The 23547-nt window shown below is 43.3% G+C and overlaps 2 protein-coding genes across 2 annotated transcripts; one reads left to right on the top strand and one right to left on the bottom strand.

The window, feature by feature from the left end:
* On the top strand, window positions 1-9075 carry igfbp2a (insulin-like growth factor binding protein 2a). The gene is made up of 4 exons (XM_010893140.4): window positions 1-814; window positions 6985-7157; window positions 8600-8740; window positions 8886-9075. Exons 1-4 carry the CDS (start codon window positions 451-453, stop codon window positions 9042-9044), a joined length of 837 nt encoding a protein of 278 aa, XP_010891442.1. The 5' UTR covers window positions 1-450; the 3' UTR covers window positions 9045-9075.
* Window positions 9076-14032: 4957 nt separating this feature from the next.
* LOC105023725 (insulin-like growth factor-binding protein 5) lies at window positions 14033-22664 on the bottom strand. Its single transcript, XM_010893139.5, has 4 exons — window positions 21865-22664; window positions 16678-16892; window positions 16218-16337; window positions 14033-16131 (listed from the first exon to the last, which is right to left on the bottom strand). Exons 1-4 carry the CDS (start codon window positions 22196-22198, stop codon window positions 15994-15996), a joined length of 807 nt encoding a protein of 268 aa, XP_010891441.2. The 5' UTR covers window positions 22199-22664; the 3' UTR covers window positions 14033-15993.
* Between the last annotated feature and the right edge of the window lie 883 nt (window positions 22665-23547).

Raw genomic sequence — 23547 nt, 5'->3', positions numbered from 1 at the left:
ATTTCAGTGTCTGTTGTTACACTATAGTCATTGTTAATAGAGCGCCTCAGCAGTGTAGACTATTGTTTGAGTTCGGTTTGCTGACAGCAATGTAGGTTGGTTGTTATAAAACCTTAGGTCCTCAATATCAACAGTTGGTCAGAGATATGTAACTGACTAACATAGCGTGAGTTGCCTCCAACACGACAGTGACTTGGTCTGATCTTATGTCTAAGCTACTTGTTCATAAAACTTAAGAGGCCAAAATATTTGGTCAGACTCTACACAAAATTGCTTGCCGCTCTGCCATTCACCACTGGCTGACAAGCTGTCAGTGAACTTTGCCGTGTATAGGACCCTGCAGAACCCAACCCAACCGCTTGCTTCACCTGTTCGCATGCACAGTTCTCTCCTATTACCTGGAGTTGCCTTCCATCGCCCCAAGAACTGACCAGAAGTTCCATACCGAGAATGATATCGTACTCAGGCTGCAGCTTGTTGCTGCTGTCGCTGGCTTTCGTGGGCGCCTCTCTCGCGGAGATGGTCTTCCGCTGTCCGAGTTGTACCGCCGAACGTCAAGCTGCATGCCCGAAGCTCACCGAGACCTGTGTGGAGATAGTGCGCGAACCGGGCTGCGGTTGCTGCCCCGTCTGCGCCCGGCAACAGGGCGAGTTTTGCGGCGTGTACACACCGAGATGCTCCAGCGGGCTCCGGTGTTACCCCAAGCCGGACTCCGACCTGCCTCTTGAGCAGCTGGTCCAGGGGCTGGGGTTATGCGGACACAAAGTGGACATCGAGCCTACAGGGAGCCAGGAGCACCGGGAGCAACTTAGCGGTCTGTTTCAAAAAGCCTGATACATTTACTGTGTTAGAATGTAGGAACAGAGAGGACGTTTTGTATCATTAGTCTATAAAGAAATAAGTGGAATCATTGGGATTGTTTTTAATTTATTACATTTGCATAAGTCTTATATTTAGCTACAATTTGCTAATTGAAAAATAGAAACTATAATTCATTTGTTATTTCATGTAAATTATTTGTTGTAACGCAGTAATAACACGTTTTATGCAAAAGTCAGGAAATTTAGGCTATACTTTTGCTTTTAATGTGTACTTAACTGAATTGCATATATGCTATAACTCTATATACTATACTAGTTTCACTTACTGGCCTCTGTGTGTAAACCTACCAGGCCTTTGGAATCTGATAGAGTTCCTGAACTAACATAATTAATAATGTAGCACTGTAAGTAATGTATTACTTTATGTTTGCTTTATAAGCTGAAACGAGAGCCCAAGCTTGTGTTTTATGGAGAAGTCATCAAACATTCCTTGTTAATTGAGGAGTAATTGAATATAAATATTGCAATAGGCCTTTCAGTGTGGACATTTATTTTTAGGGGAAAAAAGAGAAAGGAGTTATACCCCAAAGAATGCCTTATTGATTGACAATATGGACTTTGTGCTTTGACCCCAGCCATTGTAAACTAATATCATAGAGTGTGTGTTGGAGCTTGTTCAGTAGGTGTGATTTCAACTAAACCTAATGTCAATGTCCCTGTCTGCCAAATGTAGCATTTAATTAGATTATAAAGGAGAACCTGATTCCTGCAAAGCTCCAGTGGATCAGTGCCAGTACATCACGGACAGTACATATGCACAAACAGTACCCAAACACGTGAAGCCAGAGTTAAGTTGGGACAAAGGAGATAGTGGAACTCTACTGTTCTAATTCTACTTCTGTGGTGGGACTCTTTCTGAAATAGCTACTGACTGTTGGCTTTACTGCAGCAGCATTTCCATAGTAGGATACGAAGACACAAATCCCTCGTATATTTCTCTACTGTTTTACTGAGTGCTGTGTGCATCTACAGCCCGGGGATGTATGCGATGAGTTCCACCTGATGGGCCGTGCGGTTATTTCAGACAAACGTTTGGTGTGCCACCTGTGAAAACAATACGGCAATGTTTATAGGACCCCCTTTCAAACTGTCCACTTTATTGTAGGTATACCCCTTGTCTTCGTCCCAGTGCGTAGGCAGGCACTGGTTTAACCTCTCCTTATAAGGACTGAATTACACTTCTGGACACAATCTGGCATGTACTCCAGATTATACAAATAGTTGCCCTTTCCTACACATGCTTTCATTGTAGGAAACATTGAACGTAGGCAGAGTAGGCCGATCCATACGAATCTGTAACAACCAATAGCAACCGTAGGCTACCTAAATCGAATGTTTTTTTTTTATTAAACACACTGGAATAGTTAACATCAGTAACACTTAAAGTGTACTTTCTAAACTCAAAAGTTTTTTTTGGCATCAGTTTTTAAGTAAAGACAACAGAACTCGTAGCTAAACAGCCTCCTCGGTTCATGTATCAGAATCATGTTTGTTTAACTGTCTTCGTCTGCCTGAACCCTATGCATTCCTTCTACTCATCTCAAGCCGTACAGCCTTGATGTATGGCTTGTCTTTCATCTACGGCGGACTTGGTATAAAATCCCCCGGAAGAGTCTGTGGTACGCCAGTGTCTCCTAACTTTAGCGGCGTGGCGGTGGGGCATCTCTATCAGCCCCTCGCAGCAACTAGCGCCTCCCCACTAAAAACACAACAGGACATTGCCTGTGACAGGTCAGTAAATAATGTCAAATAAAACTCAGTCTCAGTTAGAGTTAGTTAGATTGCGGCATCACTTCCAGCAGGGATCAAATGTGTATGCTTTTTGTATATGTTTTGAACGTGCATATGAACTTACCATAGTGTAAGCTTTGTTGTTCATGTAAAATCACTCCGTACTCAATAATGGATTGTGCTAATAAACGTCTGGAAACGATTCAAGAGGAGGGCTTCATTATGAATGGCCCCCTCCTTATGGGCATTGTGGGTCCTGGTGTACTAAATAGTGAATAGGGCATGATTCCTCATCTTTTCAGCAGGTCACGTCTTTGGGCTTTCAGTTATCTAACTGGCCAGGGTTACCCAACCCAACAGAATACCACAAAAAGCGTTTCAAAGCTTTACAAGGAAAACAGATCCAATCCATCTGACCATCTGGGCGCTGATATGGACAGGATAGGCATTAGGGACAGGCATTCATCTGTACCTGCCCGGGTCCGCTGGCGGGTGCCTAGCCCTCCAAACGGTGCCAGCAGGCCCGAAATAGCCCCCCGTAATCCCCCCGCTTCTCCAAAACACGGGCATCTCTGCCACCTGTCCCTGGGGCTACAACCTCGCCCACAGCCATGCTAAGAATCTCTGTGTGCTTCAGACATGTTCCAGAGTAAACCCGCTCCCTTTTTCTTTCTTTCACTCTTTCTTTCTCTCTCTCTGTTTCTTTAGTTTGTTCTCTCTCTCAGTGGCTCCCTCCCTCCCCAATTTAATCCCCCTCTCTTTCTCTCTGGGCTTTGGTGCTTGAAAATAACACAATGTCTGAAATGTTACTGCACTGAGTGGGGTTGGTAGGGGACCTGTGTGGAGACTTTCCAGGGGATAGGGCTAGCTTTGTCAGGCAGTGTGATGCTTCTTCATGGGAGATAATGGAATTGGAGGAGATTTAAATTTGCCGTGTATGTGTGTGTGTGTGTAGAGACTGACAGGATGTTTTTGGTAAAGGTGAAACCTTCTCAGTGTTAACGCGGACATTTAAAACCAGGTGCGCAGAAAATAAAATGGAGCTGCATGTTTTTCAAATTAGATACTTATTTAGAACTGAAAACCACAGCGCTGTATGTCAACGCTCCAGTGAACTGGTTACGTCGGTGCCATTACTTTAAATCCCATCATGTGACCTACCATCCCCCTTAGTAACGGAGCTATGAAATATCTTCTCTCTTGACGTATCGCCTCAGAAGTCAGCCAGACCTTTTTTCGGACCTCAGCGCTCTTCTAACGCTGAGCTAACGTCGAGACGCCTTGAAGAATGGAAAACACGGGCCCCGTCTCACTTCGCCGCCGGCTGCAGCCACGTGCCCCCGCCCCTCACCTATCCTCCTCCTCCCCTTCCTTTAGTCATCCTTCCGGAGTTCCTCTCTGTCTGTCTCTTCCCTGTATGTACGTGCTCTAATGGTCCGTGCTTGCCCCGCAGGTTCCATGGGCTCCGGCTTGCCTCCATCTCTCCGTCCTCCGAACCCCCCGAACACGTCTCCCAAATGACACTCTATTCCCTGTGTAGTGCTCTAGTACGGACCCCAGTCCTGTAAATACATATAGGGGACTCGGCGCCGTATGGACCGCCTCCAGGAGTCCCTGGTTCAGCCTGCTGTCAGTCAGTCTCTGTTGTGGTGGATAGATGCCGGGCTGGGTGAAGTGCACACAAAACATGCCAGGACCTGCCCAGCCCAACTAGCTTGTGACTGTGGAGACGCCTCTCAGGTCAGATAGCCTGGCTGGGAGGTAAACACACTTGCGCTGTGCTGACTGTGTGATTCTAGGAGTCCCAACAGGCCTTGTAATGGATAATGGGAAGCAGTTATAGAGCTGGACCTTTTCACTACAGCTCCCCGAAGTGCTTTACTGTACAATAAAATGTGGAGGAGGTAACTTGTCTCAAATCCCCGGCCAATTAAATGGAACTATATACTTTCTGCTGAATATGGTCCCATATATCCAGTGAAATACAATGTCATCATATGTATTCTGATCCTAGAATGAGATAACATTATTTCAATGCAGAAGAAGTCAGATTAAGATTTTAAGATTCAAATGTTTTCTGATACTGCAGTAGCATGAGTGTGTGGGGGTTGTTTTCATAATATCACAATATTACTTTTACGTTAGTTGGCTGTACTGGCTCTGACGTTTTTTTCTTTGGCATCTAACTATTGTGATCATATGTTAAAGTAAGGTCGGTGGCAATAGGCAGCACTGGGCCATATTGTATCAATAAAAAATAAAATCATAAGAATATTTACAAAAATTGTAAGCTATTAAGTATATTTTTTGTTAGTTAACATTAGCTAGCACCAGTCGGCTGTATCCGCAGCAAAAGCGCTATTTCTTTTTTAAAAACATTGCTTGTTCTTAATCTAACCAAAGAAAAATGGATCCACCAAGGTTTCACTATAGAAGTCATTTTATCATGCTCTGTGTTCTTTCACTGCAGTGATCACTCAGCAGTTTAATCCCAATACTGATATCGTTGTGAGGATTGCTCTACGCGTTGAATCGGACACCTAAGCATTGTGGGCAGTATTGCGTCGTTCGAGGTTCGACTAATTCCGGATGCTACTATCGAGTCTACCCTGCTCCCCTTCTCTCCTTCTCCTCTGCTCCCCTTCTCCCCTTCTCCCCTTCTCCCCTTCTCCATTCCTCAGCTATCTGCTCAGTTGACCAGAGTCTAGACTGTCAGACGTGTCACTTCTCCCCCTTTCTGCTACTCTGGGAATTTTACAAGCATCAGCTATTAAAAGCAAGGAAACCACTCATCCTATTGTGTGCTGTATTAATCCAAGCAGTGGACCGGACAATGGTGCTCCAGCTCTGTTGACGTTGCAAAGCCGAGGGCCCACCACTGTGGACGGGTGGAGCAGAGTGTCCTGCAGGCATGGTGCTCCCTCAGAGTGGGGTCCTGACCCTGGCCCTCTGTGTGTGTTTGTCTGTGTGTGTGTGTGTGTTTGTATAGATTCAGACCGTCTCAGGTTTCTTCCATGAGCGGGAATCACTGGAGATGGCGGGGGGATTAAGCAATAGAGGAAAACAAAAGACTCCTCTGACGCGCGCGCGTCCCGCGCACACCTGATTCCAGTTGACTTCTGCTCTCCCTGTTCCCGAAACGTCGTCTTCGCAGGCGAAAGCGAGGGCGCGAGGGTGCGAGCGCGCAAGGTGCGCGTCGACGGAGCTGAAGTCGGGCGGCTGTGGCAGATACTCTCTCTTTGTTTGGAAATGCCTCCCTCTTCTTCTTTGTTAAGCCTCTCGTAGTCGTAGTCCATGTCAGCTGTGTGGTCAACGTCTGTTCCGGACCCTTCACGCTTTTTCCCCAGCATAATACTCCCCCGCGTCCTACAACTTACCTCTGACCCCGTTCCCTCTCCCCCCCCCCCAGCCCCCCCACAGTTATGTTGTTACGTAACCGCAGAATAACGTTGCGCCGGCCAACAATCCCTCCACCCCTACTGTCTCTGTTATTCTTCCATCTTGACTTTGGTTCGGTCCGTTCCGAACACCCCGGGAGACGTAGTGGTGGGGCTTCGGGCTTGGCTGTGTCTGCTGTCAGGCGTAACACGGACCGCCAGAGGACTTGCATGGCCAGGCATCCCGGGCTGTTCGTTCCCCGTATCTGTTTATGGGGTGATTTTCAGAGGTTGATGTTTAACCACGCGTTATCTCGTCAAACTGCCGACAGTTTGTCACTCCCTCACGTACGATAGCGGAGAAGGGGGGGGGGGGGGGCAATTCCGGGTTGTCGCTGGTCAAACACAACCGGTTCAAAAACAACCGCTCGGGGTAAAGCGACCCAGTGACCTTTCATGACATTCCGTGACGTGATGTTCTAGGTGGGGTGAACAAATGTCACGATGAGTGGAGGTGCCCCAGATTTAACGGAAATGTGTAATCTCTTCAGTGGGCCAATAAACCTTTAGTTTAAACAGAGGGAATCGTGCGTTCCCTCTTGGTTCTCATTCTTGGAAGTTGAAGTGATAAACACTGTAGCTATATTTCGCAATATTTTTCAGGTTATGACCAAATGTGAAAGCAATTTTTTTAACCAAGAAATTGTCAAAAACCATCAGAAGAATATTGCACTGCTAAATATCAATCCAGTTCCATAGAAAAATACATTCACCCCATGCATTGCAACTGTAATAAGCCAAACTGCCTGACAGATCACTTCTCATTTCATGTAGGAATGTGCAATATAACAAATCATTAATATGTTTGAGGGGGGCTGTAATGTTATGACAGTATCATGACAGTGTTATGACAGTGTCCTAATGAACGACCAGTTACTTAACTGGTGTGTGTTTGCGTGCACGCTTCTGTGTGTGTGTGTATTTCCGTGCCACAGGGGAGGTGATGGAATCCCAGGGCCTGACGGAGATCCCCCCTGTGAAGAAGGCCACTAAGGACAGCCCATGGCTTGGGTCCAAGGAGAGCGCCGTTCGGCAGCACCGACAGGAGATGAAGACCAAGATGAAAACCAACAAGGTAGAAGACTCCAAAACCCCCCGCCCCAAACAGGTAAGCAAACTCCTTTTTTGGTCAATAATCACATCCTGTGCCAAGTTATTAAACACCTCTTTAAATAAATAATTATACTCTGCATCCATGCAGGTTAGTAAACTCCTCTGTTGGTAAATAATCACACCCTGTGCCAAGCAAGTTATTAAACCACACTTAAAATAAATAATGACACTCTGCGCTAAGTAGGTTTTTAAATTCCTCTGTTAATAAATAATCAAACCCTGTGCCAAGTAAGTTATTAAACACCATATAAAAATAAATAATTACACTCCATGCCAAACGGAGTAAATGATTACCCCACTCACCAAGCAGGTTAGTAAACACTTCTGTTATTAAATAACTGCACTCTGCGCCAAACAGGTTAGTAAACTCATCTGTTCATAAATAATTACCCCAAAAACCCAAAAGTATGTCAGCTCCTTTGTTAGTAAATAATTAGGGTACATTTCAAAGACATATTTTGTTCACTTGGGATGCAGACCTATGTAGCCTGGAAGACTGGCGGTGGAGGATCTCTGTTAGTAAACAGTTAATGACGGGATCACCGTGGGGGGGGGGGGGGGGGGGGGGGGGGTTGGCCTTGTCACTAGACAGCCAGGTCAGCTGTATAATAACCCTGTACACTGCTGCCCCCATCTGGTGCAGATCTGATGGTGTCCAGAAACCAAGGAACTATTCACTGCCAATTTGGACAACCAGGGGCCAAGGCAAGCATTTTCATGTGGAAAATGCAGATAAGAAATTCCACTGGAGAGCATAGCCCCCCTGTTTTATGACGTCTGCCCCATTTGAAGCTTACTGAACGTGACCATGGGAAGATGTGCTTTTTTAACACGTCAGTTCACCAGTGAAACCTCTGTAATCTTTCCTCGGAATCTTTCACAGTGAAGCGTGGCACGTCGCGCTGCCAACTGACCAATGAAAACACTCAGTTTCCCACAGTGGCTGATTTTCCTTGAGGATAATGATTTTGGCATTTCACAGATGCCAAGTTTTAAATAGAACCATTTGCCCTAGATATTAGGTAGGCTTGGCAACACATCAAAACCCATCACAAGAGATTGCTAGTGCTTGTCTCTGCCAAAAATAACTCTCATCTTTTTTACTATTGATGAATCTATAAACCCCAGTGAAAAAGGAAGATCATCTACTTTGGCTATAACCCATCTATGCTTTTAGGCATTCAAACAAGATTAATTTCCACTTCTACCTTTTCTGAGATCACGTAACAAGCATAATTTGTTTTCAAGTGGATTAATGATGATGTCTTTTGATAGGGCTATCCATTTATTAGCATTATTATAATTATTATCATTTCTCACCCTGCGTCTAACGACCTTAAGGTCCATTTGGACTATTCTTTCTTTATTCTCTTGGCGGCCTTTAAGGACTGATGGGTCATTAATCGTGTGAGTGGTGTTGCTCGTTTCCGGGTGTAGAGTCAGTGTCAGCAGGAGCTGGACCAGGTGCTGGAGAGGATATCTAAGATGCCCTTCAGAGATAACAGAGGCCCTCTGGAGGATCTGTATGCCCTGCACATTCCCAACTGTGACAAGAGGGGGCAGTATAACCTCAAACAGGTAACAGCACCTACTGCCTTCTTCCCTTGTCTGGAGGTCTGTGTTCTTCCAGACAACGGAAGACCTTGTTGACCTCCGCACACCCAAACCCCCCCACCCCCGCACGCTCGTTCACCCGCGCTAATGTGTCCCTTCCGTGTCCCAGTGTAAGATGTCCCTGCACGGCCAGAGGGGGGAGTGCTGGTGTGTCAACCCACACACCGGCCGGTCCATCCCGTCGGTCCCGACCGTGAGGGGAGACCCCAACTGCAGCCAGTACCTCGGTGGGCCGGAGTTGGATCCTCCCGCCTCGGCCCAAAACTAGCATGGCCACGATTGCCTTTTGTCGACCGAGTCTTAAAAGGCAACCGAGGAAGCAGTATTCTAAACACTTAAGTAAGCTATCAAACGTATGTGTCTGTATGTGTATGTGTGTATAGTCTTGTTTGGGATTCGAGTCAATTCTCAGAGATATTGTACAATGTTCCCACCACAATGTGTCCTGGCTTGAGAGCGGATCTTCACAGTAAAGGGTATAGGAAGTGACCGGCAACTAAGATTAAACCCCTTTTTGGATGGTTTCAAATGAAGTCAGTGTTTGACTGGTCATTTTCAGTGGACTCTCCTGGCCTTCTCTCTCCTTCTGTCTGACTCTCTCCCTTCTCTGTATCCCTCATTTTCTTTGTCTCTGTCTTTTTACTGAACAAAGTCTAACAAAAATGCTTAATATGGGCTGAATTCTGAAAATCGTTGTGTTTATCTCAGACTATAAATCAAGCATTAATGTCTATGGGGGTTTTGCATGGAAATTCAGATTATATGGACGTTTGCTATTTGTTTTCTACCCATATGAAACTTGTAATAATTGTATCTGTAGTGGGGTATGTAGAGTTTTGTTTCCTTCATTTTATCCTGATGTGATTTGGAGAATATGCCAAATTAAATCCAACCTGCAAAGTGATGCTGTTAAGGCCTGTGTCTTACCCAAGGGGACGTTCACCCACTGATACATTTGGCCTTATTTTCACTCTTTCTGCATTTGTAATTGACCCCCCCCAACCCCAAATATTTTATATTTACATTTTGTATTGTTACAGAGTGATATGAGTCAGCAAAATGTGACAACCAGTTTTCTTTCTTACTCATTAAGAATAAAAAAAACGATTTAGGGCAAATCAACCAGGCATAGAAAGAGTGTAAATAACCCTTTGAGTTTGTTTATGGACACGTTTACGCACAGGCAACCCAAATCTAATGTTTTGCCACTAATTAGTCTTTTGCAATTAAAAGACTGCCTGGCAAACACATGCCTATGTGTCATATATGGGTGCTGGGAAGTGAACATCCCATTGGTTTGGTGGCTGTGTGCTCAACTTAGTCTGACTGACTTTGTGTTATAGTGTTCTACACCTTCATGTATCTAGGCTACTGTTGCTAAGCTACCCACAGTACCCGGCGTAGCCTTTGAAATACGCGTACGTCTTAAATACACTGTGGGAAAACTACACGGACAACGTCTTGTTCCCAACACGAATACACGTTTTAGATTTCCTCATTTGTAAGAACACTTATGTAGAATTTCTTGTGATAAAGTTGTGTTGTAAGATGATTAAATGGATGGAATCTCCCGAGGTGATTTTGTGTATTCATTTGGGCTAATATCTTGTTTCTTTATCTTTTTGAAGGTCTAGGAGTAGATAAGCATCTGTTTTTCATGACTTGACCCATTTTTCAAATAAGGTGTTATAAGCAACATGCATGTGATTGTTTCTATGTGCACGTGTTTCACAATGGCTGGTCGCTGACTGTGATTTGAATGTCAGGAAATGTCTTACATTTAATGGCCGACTTGAAGCGGAATCGACAGTCAAACTATGCCTCTTTCTCAGTTTTTAAACACAGTGTCTGGCTGGGGTAGTTCTTTGATGACCTTGATAAAATACTTCCACTTGCCAAATACTGCGGTAGAATCCAACTGAATATCAAGAACAACCCTGTTTCCAAAAAAGTTGGGATGCTGTGTAAAATGCAAATACAAACAGAATGCAATGATATGCAAATAATTGTAATTATATTTTTTATTTTTATTGAAAATAGTAAAAAGACAACACATCAAATGTTGAAACTAAGAAATGTTATTGATTTTGGAAAAATACATACCTGTTTTGAATTTGATGCCGGCTAAACTTTTAAAAAATTTGGTGAGAGGAGCATGTTTACCACTGTGTTGCATCCCCATTTCTTTTAACAATACTCTGTATGCATTTGGGAACTGAGACCAATTGCTGAAGTTTTGAAAGTGAAATGTATTCCCATTCTTGCTTATTATAGGATTTCAGCTGCTCAACAGTTCGGGGTCTCCTTTGTTGAATTTTTTGTTTCATAATGCACCAAATGTTTTCAACTGGGGACAGGTCTGGACTGCAGGCAGGCCAGTTTAGCACCCGGACTCTTTTACTATGGAGCCATGCTGTTGTAATACATGCAGAATGTGGTTTGGCCTTGTCCTGCTGAAATAAGCAAGGCCTTCCCTGAAAAAACATTGTCTGGATGGCAGCACATGTTGCTCCAAAACCTGCATATATTGTTCAGCATTAATGGTTCAGCAGATGTGCAAGTCACCCATGCCATGTGCACTAACGCAACTTTATACATCACAGATGCTGGCTTTTGAACTGTGCGCTGATAACAAGCCAGATGATCCCTCTCCTCTTTAATCTGGAGGACACAGCGTCCATGATTCCCAAAAATATTTTCAAATTTGGATTTTTCAGACCACTGGACAGTTTTCCACCGTCCATCGTAAATGAGCTCGCAGATTCTGGATCTTGTTTATATCTGGTTTCTTCTTTGCATGGTAGAGTTTTAACTTGCATTTGTGGATGCAGCAACGCACTGTGTTTACAGACAGTGTTCCTGAGCCCTTGCAAGAGATGTCCACTATAGAATCGTGTCTGTTTTTAATGTTGTGCCGCCCGAAATCTTGAAATTCATGGCCATCCAATATTGGTTTTCGGCCCTGTCCCTTTTGTACAGAGATTTCTACGGATTCTCTGAATCTTTTAATGATATTATGTACAGTAGATGATTAGATCCCCAAACTCTTTGGAATTTTACATAGAGAAACGTTGTTCTCAAATTGTTGCCCTATTTGTCTGCGCAGACTTTCACAGAGTGGTGAACCCTTCCCCATCCTTTCTTCTGAAAAGCTCATCCTCTCTGGGATGCTCTTGTTATACCCAATCATATTACTGACCTGTTGTCAATTAACCAAATTAGTTGTGAGATGTTCAAACTTTACACAACTTTTCCATTCTTTTGTTGCCCATGTCAGCATTTATGAAAAGTGTTGCTGGCATCAAATTCAAAGTGGACATGTATTTCTCAAAAAACAATAAAATGTCTCAGTTTCAACATTTGATATGTTGTCTTTGTACTATTTTCTATTGAATATAGGGTTGAAATGATTTACACATCATTGCATTCTGTTTTTCTTTCCATTTTACACAGCGTCCCAACTTTTTTGGAAACGGGGTTGTAGCTGACTTCGTTGTTCCTTCAGAATTTGCAGACGTCATTTTCATGGAGTTACTGTTTTGAATGGAAGCTGTAGTGCCTGGTAGGAAATCGCACTTCAAGTGTGTCCTATTGATCCATATTGTTTGTTTCTAAAGTTCAAGTTCTCATATGTAGATAATGTTGTCTCGAGCCACAGTCACATTTGTGGCCATAGTATACTATACATTAAAAACAGAAAATACAACACCTCAAACTTCTTAATTATTAATGGAATGTTGGGAAAAAAATGCCATAGGTTGTGATGTGATACTGAGTGTAATGAGCAAATTAGAGGACTAGAATAGGATGAGCAGGCTAATCAGAGGTCAGCTTACAGTATCTCCAGCTCAAAGTGTTCAACCATTTAAAGTCAAGAATTTACTTTCACTTGAATGCTCCATTGTAGCTTGTCCCCTCAGATTTCTTGGCACTGACCTGAGAGGGATTATCAGCTTTATGCCATCTCCAAGTTTCTTGCAGACAGGCTTGGTGTAACATTTTGTTATACCAAATAGCCTTTCAAGCGAATTTCAACCGATTGCTGTGATTGCAAAAAGGCTACTGGCGCGAAACAAAAATTTTGCTTTTTGCAATTAACAAAGTCTCAGGTTTAGTACCCAATACCCACAGATGTTATGGCTCCTGCATTAAGCTTTTTTGTTATGCAAAAAACGTTCACTGCTGATCCATATAATGGAATTCACGACAGGTGACAAAGTGATACGGGTATTATTCATTTAATATACTGATCTGAATATACTGCCGTAAAAAACATTCTAATGACATTCTGTACTGATGTGTTTTTGCCAGGTGAGGGCGTAATCCCTTTATTGATTGCCTCTACCAGGCTTTCAACAGCAATACCGCCACCTGTTGATTGACAATGGACAAGTCAATTTTTACTGCGTTAATGGGTCTTGCCCATTTCCAAGACAACGCATTTAAAAAAAAACATTGTGCCAATTTATTGAGAAGAAAAATCTGAAATATCTCACACAAAGAAGCATTCAGACCCTTTATTCAGTACTTTGTAGAAGCACCTTAAGCAGTGATCACAGCTTTAAGTCTTCTTGGATATGCCTCTACCAGCTTTGCACACCTGGATTTGGGCAGTTTCTCCACTTCTGCATTGCACATACTCTTAGTAAGCTCTGTCAGATTGGATGGGGAATGTCATTGAACTTTGTTCTTTAGGTCTCCTAACAGATGTTTAAGTCTGGGCTTTGGCTGGGCCACTCAAGGACAGTCACAGACTTGTCCCAAAACTAACAACTAATAACACAACAAAATGTGGAGGAAATCACAACATTTAGATAAAATACATAGGACATCTGCCATGATAAAACTGTCTTGCCCATTATGTGTTAAATGAAAAGGGCCAGCCCATAGTCTGCCATGTTAAATGACTTGGTCCAGTCACTGGCATGATAAACAGGACAAGCTCATGTCATTTTAAATTCCCTGGCCCTTCGTCTGATGTGTTCAATTATTTGGCCCGTTCCAGTACATGTTGACCAGTCTGACCTACTGTCTGATTGATTAACGAGCCGGGCCCGTCCTCTGACATGTCGAATCGCATGGCCTATCGTCTGCCAAGTATTTATAATATATTAAACTGATTTTAAAATATCCAAATAGGGACACTTGTTTGCACTGTCCTTCTTGAGATGTTATGAATGTATTTAAAACACTTGAACGCAAATTTTGCAATCTTACTACACAATACAAAACAGAACAACACAACAAACCACAAAATACATGAATACATAACTTTATTTAAATAAATGCTTTTTTGTTGCAATAAAGACAAGGTGAAAGAGTACATAAATTACAGGCTGAATAAATATTACATATTTTCGATTTTCACATAGATTTGTTCGTAACCCATCACTTAAAGCCAACAAGCATAATGCCGTTCCGAGGTTAGAGCATTGGGGAAGTAACTGACAAGTCACTGGTTTGAATCCCCGAGCTGACAGGGTGAAAAATGTGTTAATGGGTCCCTGAGCAAGGCACTTAAGCCTGATTGCTCCTGCATGTCACTCTGGATGAGAGTGGCAGCCAAAATATTAACGTTTAAAGCATGTGAATTTATTGCATCATAAGACTTGTCAGTAGGACATACGACCCTTCTATAATGTCTTGAACACCGGCTGAACAAATATTTCCAGTCTGTTAAACAAAAAGCAGAATAGAAGCATTATACCGGTTGGATTTGAGTGAAGTGTTACCCATTTGTTTCCAAAGCTTTTTCATCAAGAGTATGGAATGTTTGAGATTTCATGGTCTTTTATACAGGCAAGGTTAAGACTGAGTTGAAAAGGCTTCTCAAAAGATTCTTGTAGGAGGCGTAGGCAGTAGTTGCAGCCATAGTCAAAAACTAACATGTTAGCGTACCCTGAAAACAGGGGTATCTATGTCAAGGAATGTGAATGAAATACAAGGAAAAAAGGTGACGCTTCAATATAATGATTTGACATCAAACTGAATACAAATGAAAAAGCAGTGGGTGTTATCACAATCCTATCTTACACTTTTGATACTCATGAAGTTCGAGCAAAAAACTATCTTCAAATCCAGATTCGGCTAGAATATCCCACCTCAACAACTGGGTCTGGTACTCTGTATGTAAATCTGGATTCAAAGTAACGAATGAGAAAAGGCACTGAGATTTACATAGAAACCCAAAGACCCACTCCTTTCCAGAGGTTGTAGAGACCCAGGCAGAAGACTGTCAACAGGGACGGATAAAGATTTGCCTGTGTTGTGACTAGACTCACACGGGAGGCTACGGAAGTCAATGGAAACAGCATGCAACATTTGCATGCAATTTGAGTCTGTGGTGGACTATGTATTTTCTCTGTAGTGTGCTGAGTTGACAATAGGGAATTGTTTATACTTCAGTGAAGGCAATACATACGAGACACCACACTACAAAGGAAGAAATTATAAAGGTGAAGAAACACGTACACACATACACTCGCTCGTTCACACAAAAATAATGTGAAAAAGGTTCTGTTTTAAAATAAGTCAAGACGTATCAGAAGGAGCAGTTTATCTGCTAATATTGCTACTTTAGCTACACTTTACCAAGCCATTGCATGTGGGTTGTTAGCATTCCTCAAGTCCCTGGTACAATTCAGCACAATCTGTGGGACAATGGCCAGACAAAAAAAATTAGAAGAAATTGCACTCAGAATGCTTTATAAGGACAAAAAGGGCCCAAACTCCTCCAGTACAGTACTTGAAGTCACTAAGGTTCTCTTGCATAAGTGCTCTGAAAGAACAAACATTTGGATGAGAAAACAATGTTCTCTAAAACATAAAATAGATCCCAGATCACTCTTTTCACATCAACATCAGGATACTAACAATAATGATTACAAAAATGAGGAGCATTACTCTTTTCTTAAAGCCTTAAAACTTTGTTAAAAAAGATTATAGATTGGAGCTTGGACTATTGCTTCTGTTTGTCAAATATAGATTGTATTATTCATCTATTATCAACCGAATATATATCAAAAGAACATATATGCAGAGAAGCTGATGGTCGACTTTGGTTGATGTGTAGTTTAAAAACCAGTCCAGTACACAAAATCATAAATATGTATCTGCGGTGCCCTTATTTCTCGATTTGATTGGCTTTTGCATATTTTGCATGTACACTTGATGGGAAGGAGGAGCGTTTAAGGTCAGGTGACCACATTGGCTGTCTCTCATTCGTTGTTATTGCTGTTGCTTTCCAGGTCTTTGCACTGGATGTCGCCTCCACTGTAGTCGGTGCCAGGGAGCTGCACCCCGAAGCGATCTACACACCAACAGATTCCCCGCTTCCGCCCGAGCGATGGCTTACACTGCAGGAGGGGGAGAAGGAGACGGGAATAAGATAGAATACAGTGGTATCAAAAGAGTTCAGTGAAATCGAACACTGGATATGTACCTGTTTGCGTTTGAAGAATCCTTTCTTGTCACAGTTGGGGAGGTACAGTGAGGGAACCATGACTCTAGATGTGGTTTTCATCTTCTGAATGACGCCATCCAGCTTTCTCCTGCAGGGCCCCTATAAACACACACACATCCAGATTAGGGCGAGTGTGGTGTATATGTTATTGTGTCTGCGTGGGTCTCCATTTCTGCCTATGAGCGTGTATATACCCAAATTGCTATCGAAGTGAGGACCAAAGGGAAATAAATTATTGGGGAAAGTAAGGACATTTTGACCAGTCCTCACAATATATATTTGTTAAGGCTTGAGGTTAAGGTTAGGGTTAGGCGTTAAGGGTTTGGTTCAGTGTTAGGGAGTCTTTTTTTGTCATAATACATTTTGTGTGTGTGTGTGTGTGTGTGTGTGGGTGGGTGTGTCTGCATGTGTACTTCATATACATATATGTTGAACTTACAAACTCTGGCTGCAGATGGTCCAGGGTGAAGCTTGAGTAGGCATTTCCGTTGATTCGGTGCTTAGCCTGCTGATCTTTGCGTTCTTTGGCGATTCTCACGGCCTGGTCCTTGCGGCTCTTAATGTGGTCCCAGCCCACGTACAGAGGCACCTTGCCCTGGTGAAGCACGGACGGCGGAACCTCCAGTAACATGGCATCATCTGGAGAATCCCGGTCTGTGGAGAGAGAGAGAAAAAAAGGAGAACGATGTCGGTGCGGGTGGAGAACGGGACGGGGAGGAGGGAGATGCACCAGCTCCTGCTAAGCTGCAGGAGGAGGAGTAAGAGGTGGGAGGAGTAGGAATTGTCCTTTCCCTTCGCTGCATTATGAGGCATTGTGATTAAGACAGAAAGCAGTTTATGACTAAGTTGTCCCAATCCAACCCTGTCTTTTTGCATTTCTGCAGGTGATTGATACATTACTGGTCCACAGTTTTTAGTTCTTACAAGGTCAGTCAGCTGTCACAACATTTCTCCTTTGCACACCATCTCTCTACTGCCTGTCCTCCAGCACCGTCATTCCCTTTAAACTGTAAACCTACAAAATTAGTTTACATACTTACTGATTTATAGCAATCATTTCAACCGATACATTTGTTATTGCATGCAAGCGATTCGTTGTGGCGTCCCTGGCTTGTTCTAGCTGGTGCTATGAAGGACAAGAATTTAAACGTGACTTAGCCGAGTGGTGCCAAGTGGTGTGGTCTATCATGTCAATTCAGCGGTCCTATCAGGCCATAGCTTGGCACATACAGTGGAAGTCATGAGTTTAAAACTGGGTCATCCAATGAACGTACAGTGTTCTAAAACTCTCTCTTAATACTTCATCATTCCCTGAATCCACTCAACTCTGTTTCTTATTAACCCCCAATCTCTCTCTTGCTCTCCCTCTCCTACCCTCTCTGAATTTTCCTCTCTTTAACCCTCGGGTTTGATCAGCCACCCGAAGATATCCAAATATTCGCTTCTCTCCATGTACACATAATGTTAGCAATCCACTTCACCTGTCATAAAGAGGTGGAGGCCCCAGTTCAATCACATCTTCTTGAGCCAACATCTGTATAACGGTTGTTTTGGCAAGGCCGAAGGTTGAGCTGCATTAGAGCTGTCAAGCAGCCCACGCAGCACAGCCAGTTAAGCTATTACAGACACTATCATTGCATGTACCGGGTGGCATTAGTAACGATCCCATGCACCCTCCACACCGCGATTAGGCTTTTACAAATCCTCATTACTTTGCCTAATGATTTTCAATTTGGTTGGGATTTCAAGCATACAATATCTTGTTCTTAGCTAGCAACACACACTTTGTAACAACCACACAAGCAGCTGTTCAACTTGACAGCTCTAATGCAACTGTACCTCTGACACTGCCAAAACATCAAGCTATCATGCATGAACAGATTGTAGGATCTATCGGCATATGTGATCCTTATTACAGGGTGCTTTCTTGCTGTTGGCAGCCAAGATATCTCTCAATTTTGTGAAATTACTTCAAAATAAGACTAAATTGTCCAGGTCACCAAAACACTAAGTAATGGCCTGTTTTATGCAAGTCAGATCTATCTTAATGCCGCTGACTGGGTAGAAACGATCCTCCAAACACTGCCCCCACTTTGAGTGTTTAGTTAATAATGTCAACATACCTGCGGTAAAGCAGTGCATGAATAGTTTTTAGCAGCTAATGTTAGCTTTTGAGTATCAGCTAGCAATAGCTCAACATTAGTTAGCTAGCATATGTTTATTGCCTAGTGTAATGGGCTGAGACACATGAAACGGACACAGTGCCAGTGTTCTGGGCCCTAAACGGCATTTAATAACAAAACTGGGGGGGGGGGGGGGGGTGCACCTCCCATTAATATGTCTTCCCCTCGCTGTTGCCAGGAGCTGCTTCCCTAGGGGTCTGTTTAGCTCCCCCTGACGAGGGCTGATTGGCGGCAGGTGTGCCTCGTCAAGGGGTGGCAACTGAGCTGCGCTTAAAGACAGCTACTGGGCTGCGTTCCAAGGCCCTGTTTCGCATCCCCGGGCCAGGTGATTCTCTACCCCCCGGGGCGTTGGTCCAACCCTCATACAAGAGAGGTCGCGTTAACGCCACACTAACTAGTGTTGTCCTACCTAGCTAGTGTTTACTAGCGATGTAGTTACTATTTAATGTAATATTTTAGTAATTTAGCTGTTATCCAGAGAGACTTAAATCTTAAAATATGTAGCTAGGGGGTACCACCACACAACTTAGAACTGGCACAATCTGTCCAGTACAACTTAATCAGAGAAGTAACCATGTGTACTAGCTAGCTTGCTAGCATGTTCTACCAGTCATGCTAATGTGTAAAAAGCAGACTGCACAGGAACAGGGCATAACATAATGGCATATATTTGCGTGGCACAATCAATGTGATGCCCTTACTGAATGTTAAATCGTTTTTGGATTCGTTTGTTTTAACACATCTCAAACCCTAGCCCTGATTCCTGCAATGGACTTATCTTTTTAAATGTGTAGTTCTGTATATGCACTGGACTGTAGGTCGGTTGATGTTCTGTATCATGTCCGGTCATTGTTTAGTTTGGACCCCAAGAGGCTTATAGCAGCTGATTTTGGCAGTTACTATTAAGGATCCTAACAGAATGGTAAAAATAAAATTCAAAAGCTTAACTAGTAGGAATGAATGCCAGTTAACAGTCAAGTTGTTTCTGGTTTAACTCTGCCAGAGTGTTGAATGTGCAACTGTCACGGAATAGCTCAAATTGATTCAAATCACTGATCTCACTGAGTTCACGTGGATTTCCTAGAGCTGTGAGTTTCTATGTTTTGTACAATGCAACTTTTATTCATAATGTTCACACCCTACACACACATACACACATACCTCCGAAACAGGCGGGTGGATGATAGGTCAGTGAGGTTGAGCAAATCTCTCATGCCCTAGTGACATCATAGTTTCCCTCATCCCTCTGAGATTATTATTTTTTTAAATGCCCCTCCTTGGTCTTCCGGTTTCGCTGTGACACTGAACGCAGGCAGCGTAGCCCAGCCGGTGCATAAAACCCAATCAAGTCCTCACTTCCTAATCTGGCCCTCTCTAATCTTGCCAGTGCTGACTGAGGGATTCAGTGGGCTGTGATGCATTTCCTGAACTAGGCGAATTTGATGCTCTCAAAATCCCGCTTAGATTTAGTTGTAACAAAAAGACTCCTTATCCCTCCCTCTGTCTTTATCTCTGTCTCTCTGTCCTTACCTGTACTTATCTATCTCTGTCTTTATCTCTGTCTTTATCTCTGTCTCTCTGTCCTTACCTGTACTTATCTATCTCTGTCTTTATCTCTGTCTTTATCTCTGTCTCTCTGTCCTTACCTGTACTTATCTATCTCTGTCTTTATCCATCTGTCCTTCTCTGTCTTTATCTCTCTCTTTGTCTGTATATTTCTCTCTGTCCTTATATTTCTCTCTCTGGCTTTATAGTTTTTTTCTGTCTAAGTATTACTCTGTCTTTATCTGTCTTTCTCTGTTCCTTTCTCCTCAGTCTCTATCATTCCGCATAATCCTCTACCCACTTTCTCTCTTCTCCTCTCTTAATTCTCACACATGTGCACACCCCACGCTCACACACACACACACAGTACAGGAAATTAGTAAATCTTATCCAGCAGCAAGCTGGCAGTCAGACAGCAAAAGGATCAGAGAGAGGCGCTGGGCTAACATTCTGCTGAATCACCGCACAGCTTAGAGATGATGACGAATGGAGGGAAGGCACGGGAGAGAGACAGAGGGGAGGGAGGGAGGGAGAGGGAGGGGAGGGAGGGAGAGGGAGGGGAGGGAGGGAGAGAAGATGAGTGGGCGGCTGGGGTGGGAAATCGGCGAAGACAAGAGTGGAAAGGGGAAGACTTCTGGTGAGGAGAGAGCAGCAGGAAGATGGGAGAAATGAATTATTTAGGTGAGAAGAACTGGGAGGGAGAGGATTTGGAGCCAGGGAAAGATGACTGACTATCAGGATGGGGAAAGAGGGAACGGAGCGGGGTAGAAGGGAAAAGCACTGATCACGCTCTCTTGAACCACTTTCTGAGAGAAAAAGTAAGCTAACGGTTGGGGGAAAAGCCCTAAGACTTCACAGACCTTAAAATCCACTCAAAGAATTCCTTCCTCTGACTGACTGCTAATGTGTCAGACACTGTGACTGCCCCTCAAATGGCCCTTGTAAGAGCTGAGGGGCCTCTAAAATGGCTGTAGTCTTCTTGTTTCATGTGGTCACATTGCCTGAGGCACTTGAAAACCCCTGATTTTCAGCTCTCAGATGAGGCTGGCTTTCAGTGGAAGATGGCATGTTAATCGACATTCAACATCAAGGATGCCTTTAGCCTTCTTTCTTATTGTAATCCATTACAGTTGCTAGTCACCTGTCACAACTGTTAATCAGTGATGTACGTTTTGGAAAACCAAAAATCAGTAACATCATCTGACCCCTTTTTGATTTCTTTCCAGTTATGAGGAGAACAAGACAACAATGAACATTACCAATTGAAAAACATCTACTGCACGTTTACATTACATTCAATTCTAACATGTGGCCATGAAGAGATGTTAAATTTTGCCTCGTTGGTTATGTATGTTTCTGACCCACTGTCATTACAATAGAGATCTTAAGAAAGGTAGGCTACAGCTTAAACTTAAAAAGCATTTCTTAACATTCCAATTGAGTAAATACCCATAGATCTTCAAAAATCAGAACAGTGAAACATTGATTAAACACTTTCTTACCATTATGGAGTAGATTTTAAATGGTAGGCTACTCCCTCTTACTCGTATTTCATATGGGCTGGGACCCAAACTACGCTGTTGCAAGACTACATTTATTCACTGACTGTCCACAGGTCACAAAAACAATGACTCACAGGCAGTTAAAACTGCACTTCTTTATTAACTACTATTGGGGTACATAGACTACATTATGAGTAAACAGCAATTCACAACCAGAACCACGAATAATAATTCACATCATTGTAGATGACCAATTAACCGCATTTGAAACCTGCACTCTATTCAAGTAAAGGAACATCTAATGAAACACACAGAACACGAATATGTTCACAGTAAAACTTACAAACGGGGAGTAAATAAGTATGTGCGGGAATAATTTTAATTGCTCATATTTACCCCTGGCTGGATGCGGCGGCTTGTACATCTTCTCATTGCTGCAGATTCCTCTCCCATGGAGGAGCGCATGTAGCGGTTTTTCCTCCCCGCTCTTCGGCAGGCACCGAAGCCCGTGCGTGCAAGTCCCGGTGTACACTCCGCACGACTGTCCCTCAGTGAGCGCGCACGTCAGGCAGCAACCACAGCCCGGCTCTTTCACCAGCTGACATCCCAGCGGTACCGGCGGACACATCGACAGTGCCTTTTGGTCACACGGTTCACACGGTACAAACGAACCGAAACAACCCGACCCACTTAAGAGAAGGGTCGCCAGGATGGAAAAAGTAACCAGCATATTGTTTCAGATTCAAATGATTATAAGAAATATAACTACTATCATGAACTGTTTGGATAGAATGTAACGCCTGCTTTGCCTCTAATCATCAGTTTTTTGTGTGCAAAATTCCCTGAAAGAGTCACCATCCACAGGTGCCTGCGTGCGTAAGTCCCTTTATCACTGTATTGGATGCTTAGGTCCCACTCTTCATATGGGCGGAGTGTCTGTGTTGTCTTTTATTGTGCTAAAAGTCCAAGTATATTCGAGTTGAGTGTGCCCACCGCAAAATTGCGAGCCTTTTTCGACTGGGCTATTTTACGCAGGCAAGGAAATCTTTTCCAAATTAATAAATAAAAAAGAGAAAACAAAATAAGAGATGATCGTTGTCTCTCTGCACAATAATCAATCTCTGTAGCCTTCCCTTCCCCACGGATTTTGCAGACAGGGCTTGCCTTTTTAAAAACTGCCAGAGGCTAACCCTGTAACGATGGGTATATGTCAAACGACGTTGATGGGGGAGGGCGCACTTGTCAACTGTGTGCGGTGCAACTGATTGTACAGGGCGGGTCCTGGCAAGTCCCCAGACTTCTGCTGAGGGATATAAGGCGATGTGGAGTGCGAATAAATAAAATAATTCTGCTTGACCGGGACCAGGGTGTTTTGAGGAGGATCTGCAAGTGCTGCATGTCCCCTGATCAATCATTGACACTGACAAGGGGAAAATAGTCAAATCAATTTCTAGACCACAATTTCTCATGAAAGTCCCTAATGTGGTGAATATTGTCGTGTTTCTTTTCTTGGTAATCAAGAGGGAATGTGTTTCTTCATTGACACAGATTTTTTTGAATGTTAGATCCACGTTATGCGAATGTACTGATATAAGGTCCAGTGGTCTATGTAACTTCAACATTACATTTATTATTTGCCCAAACAACATCTGCAACTTTTTGAAGGGTTGTTAAATATTTGACAAACCGGATTGATGATGTCAACACCACCACAGGAAATTGACGGTTTGTTAGCTCTCCAGAATGAGTGAAAGTGGGCAAGCTAACATGTGGTCATTGGGAGTCTATAATATGACTAGTGGTCTAGATGTGTCTATGGTCAGTACAGTTGGCCAAGGTCAATGTGACCTTAATTGGCCTACATCATAAATGTAACTATATCCATATAACATAAAGCCAAAAAGAACAAATAATAGGTACAGTCTACTTCAGCAAATGTAATGTGTGTGTGCACGTGTGTGTGTGCGTGTATGTGTTTGTGCATGTGTGTGTGTGTGTCTGTGTGTGTGTGTTGCCAAATGAGATCTCAGGACGTTTCAGCTCCAAGCAGTTTTAACCCATATTTTTATCTGGCTCTTT

The sequence above is a fragment of the Esox lucius genome, chromosome 22 (assembly GCF_011004845.1).
Source record: "Esox lucius isolate fEsoLuc1 chromosome 22, fEsoLuc1.pri, whole genome shotgun sequence".
NCBI classification, from domain to species: Eukaryota; Metazoa; Chordata; class Actinopteri; order Esociformes; family Esocidae; genus Esox; species Esox lucius.
This window is presented reverse-complemented; position numbering and strand designations above follow the sequence as displayed.

Bases quoted from the DNA above. Each gene is read 5' to 3' on its own strand.
- igfbp2a (XM_010893140.4), top strand. From the start codon at position 451: ATGATATCGTACTCAGGCTGCAGCTTGTTGCTGCTGTCGCTGGCTTTC. The intron at 815-6,984 runs GTCTGTTTCAAA...TCCGTGCCACAG, and splicing joins GCACCGGGAGCAACTTAGCG to GGGAGGTGATGGAATCCCAG. The intron at 8,741-8,885 runs GTAACAGCACCT...TCCGTGTCCCAG, and splicing joins GGCAGTATAACCTCAAACAG to TGTAAGATGTCCCTGCACGG.
- LOC105023725 (XM_010893139.5), bottom strand. From the start codon at position 22,198: ATGCTGGTTACTTTTTCCATCCTGGCGACCCTTCTCTTAAGTGGGTCG. The intron at 16,338-16,677 runs GTAAGTTCAACA...GTGTGTTTATAG, and splicing joins ACCATCTGCAGCCAGAGTTT to GGGCCCTGCAGGAGAAAGCT. The intron at 16,132-16,217 runs GTACATATCCAG...CCCCTCCTGCAG, and splicing joins GATTCTTCAAACGCAAACAG to TGTAAGCCATCGCTCGGGCG.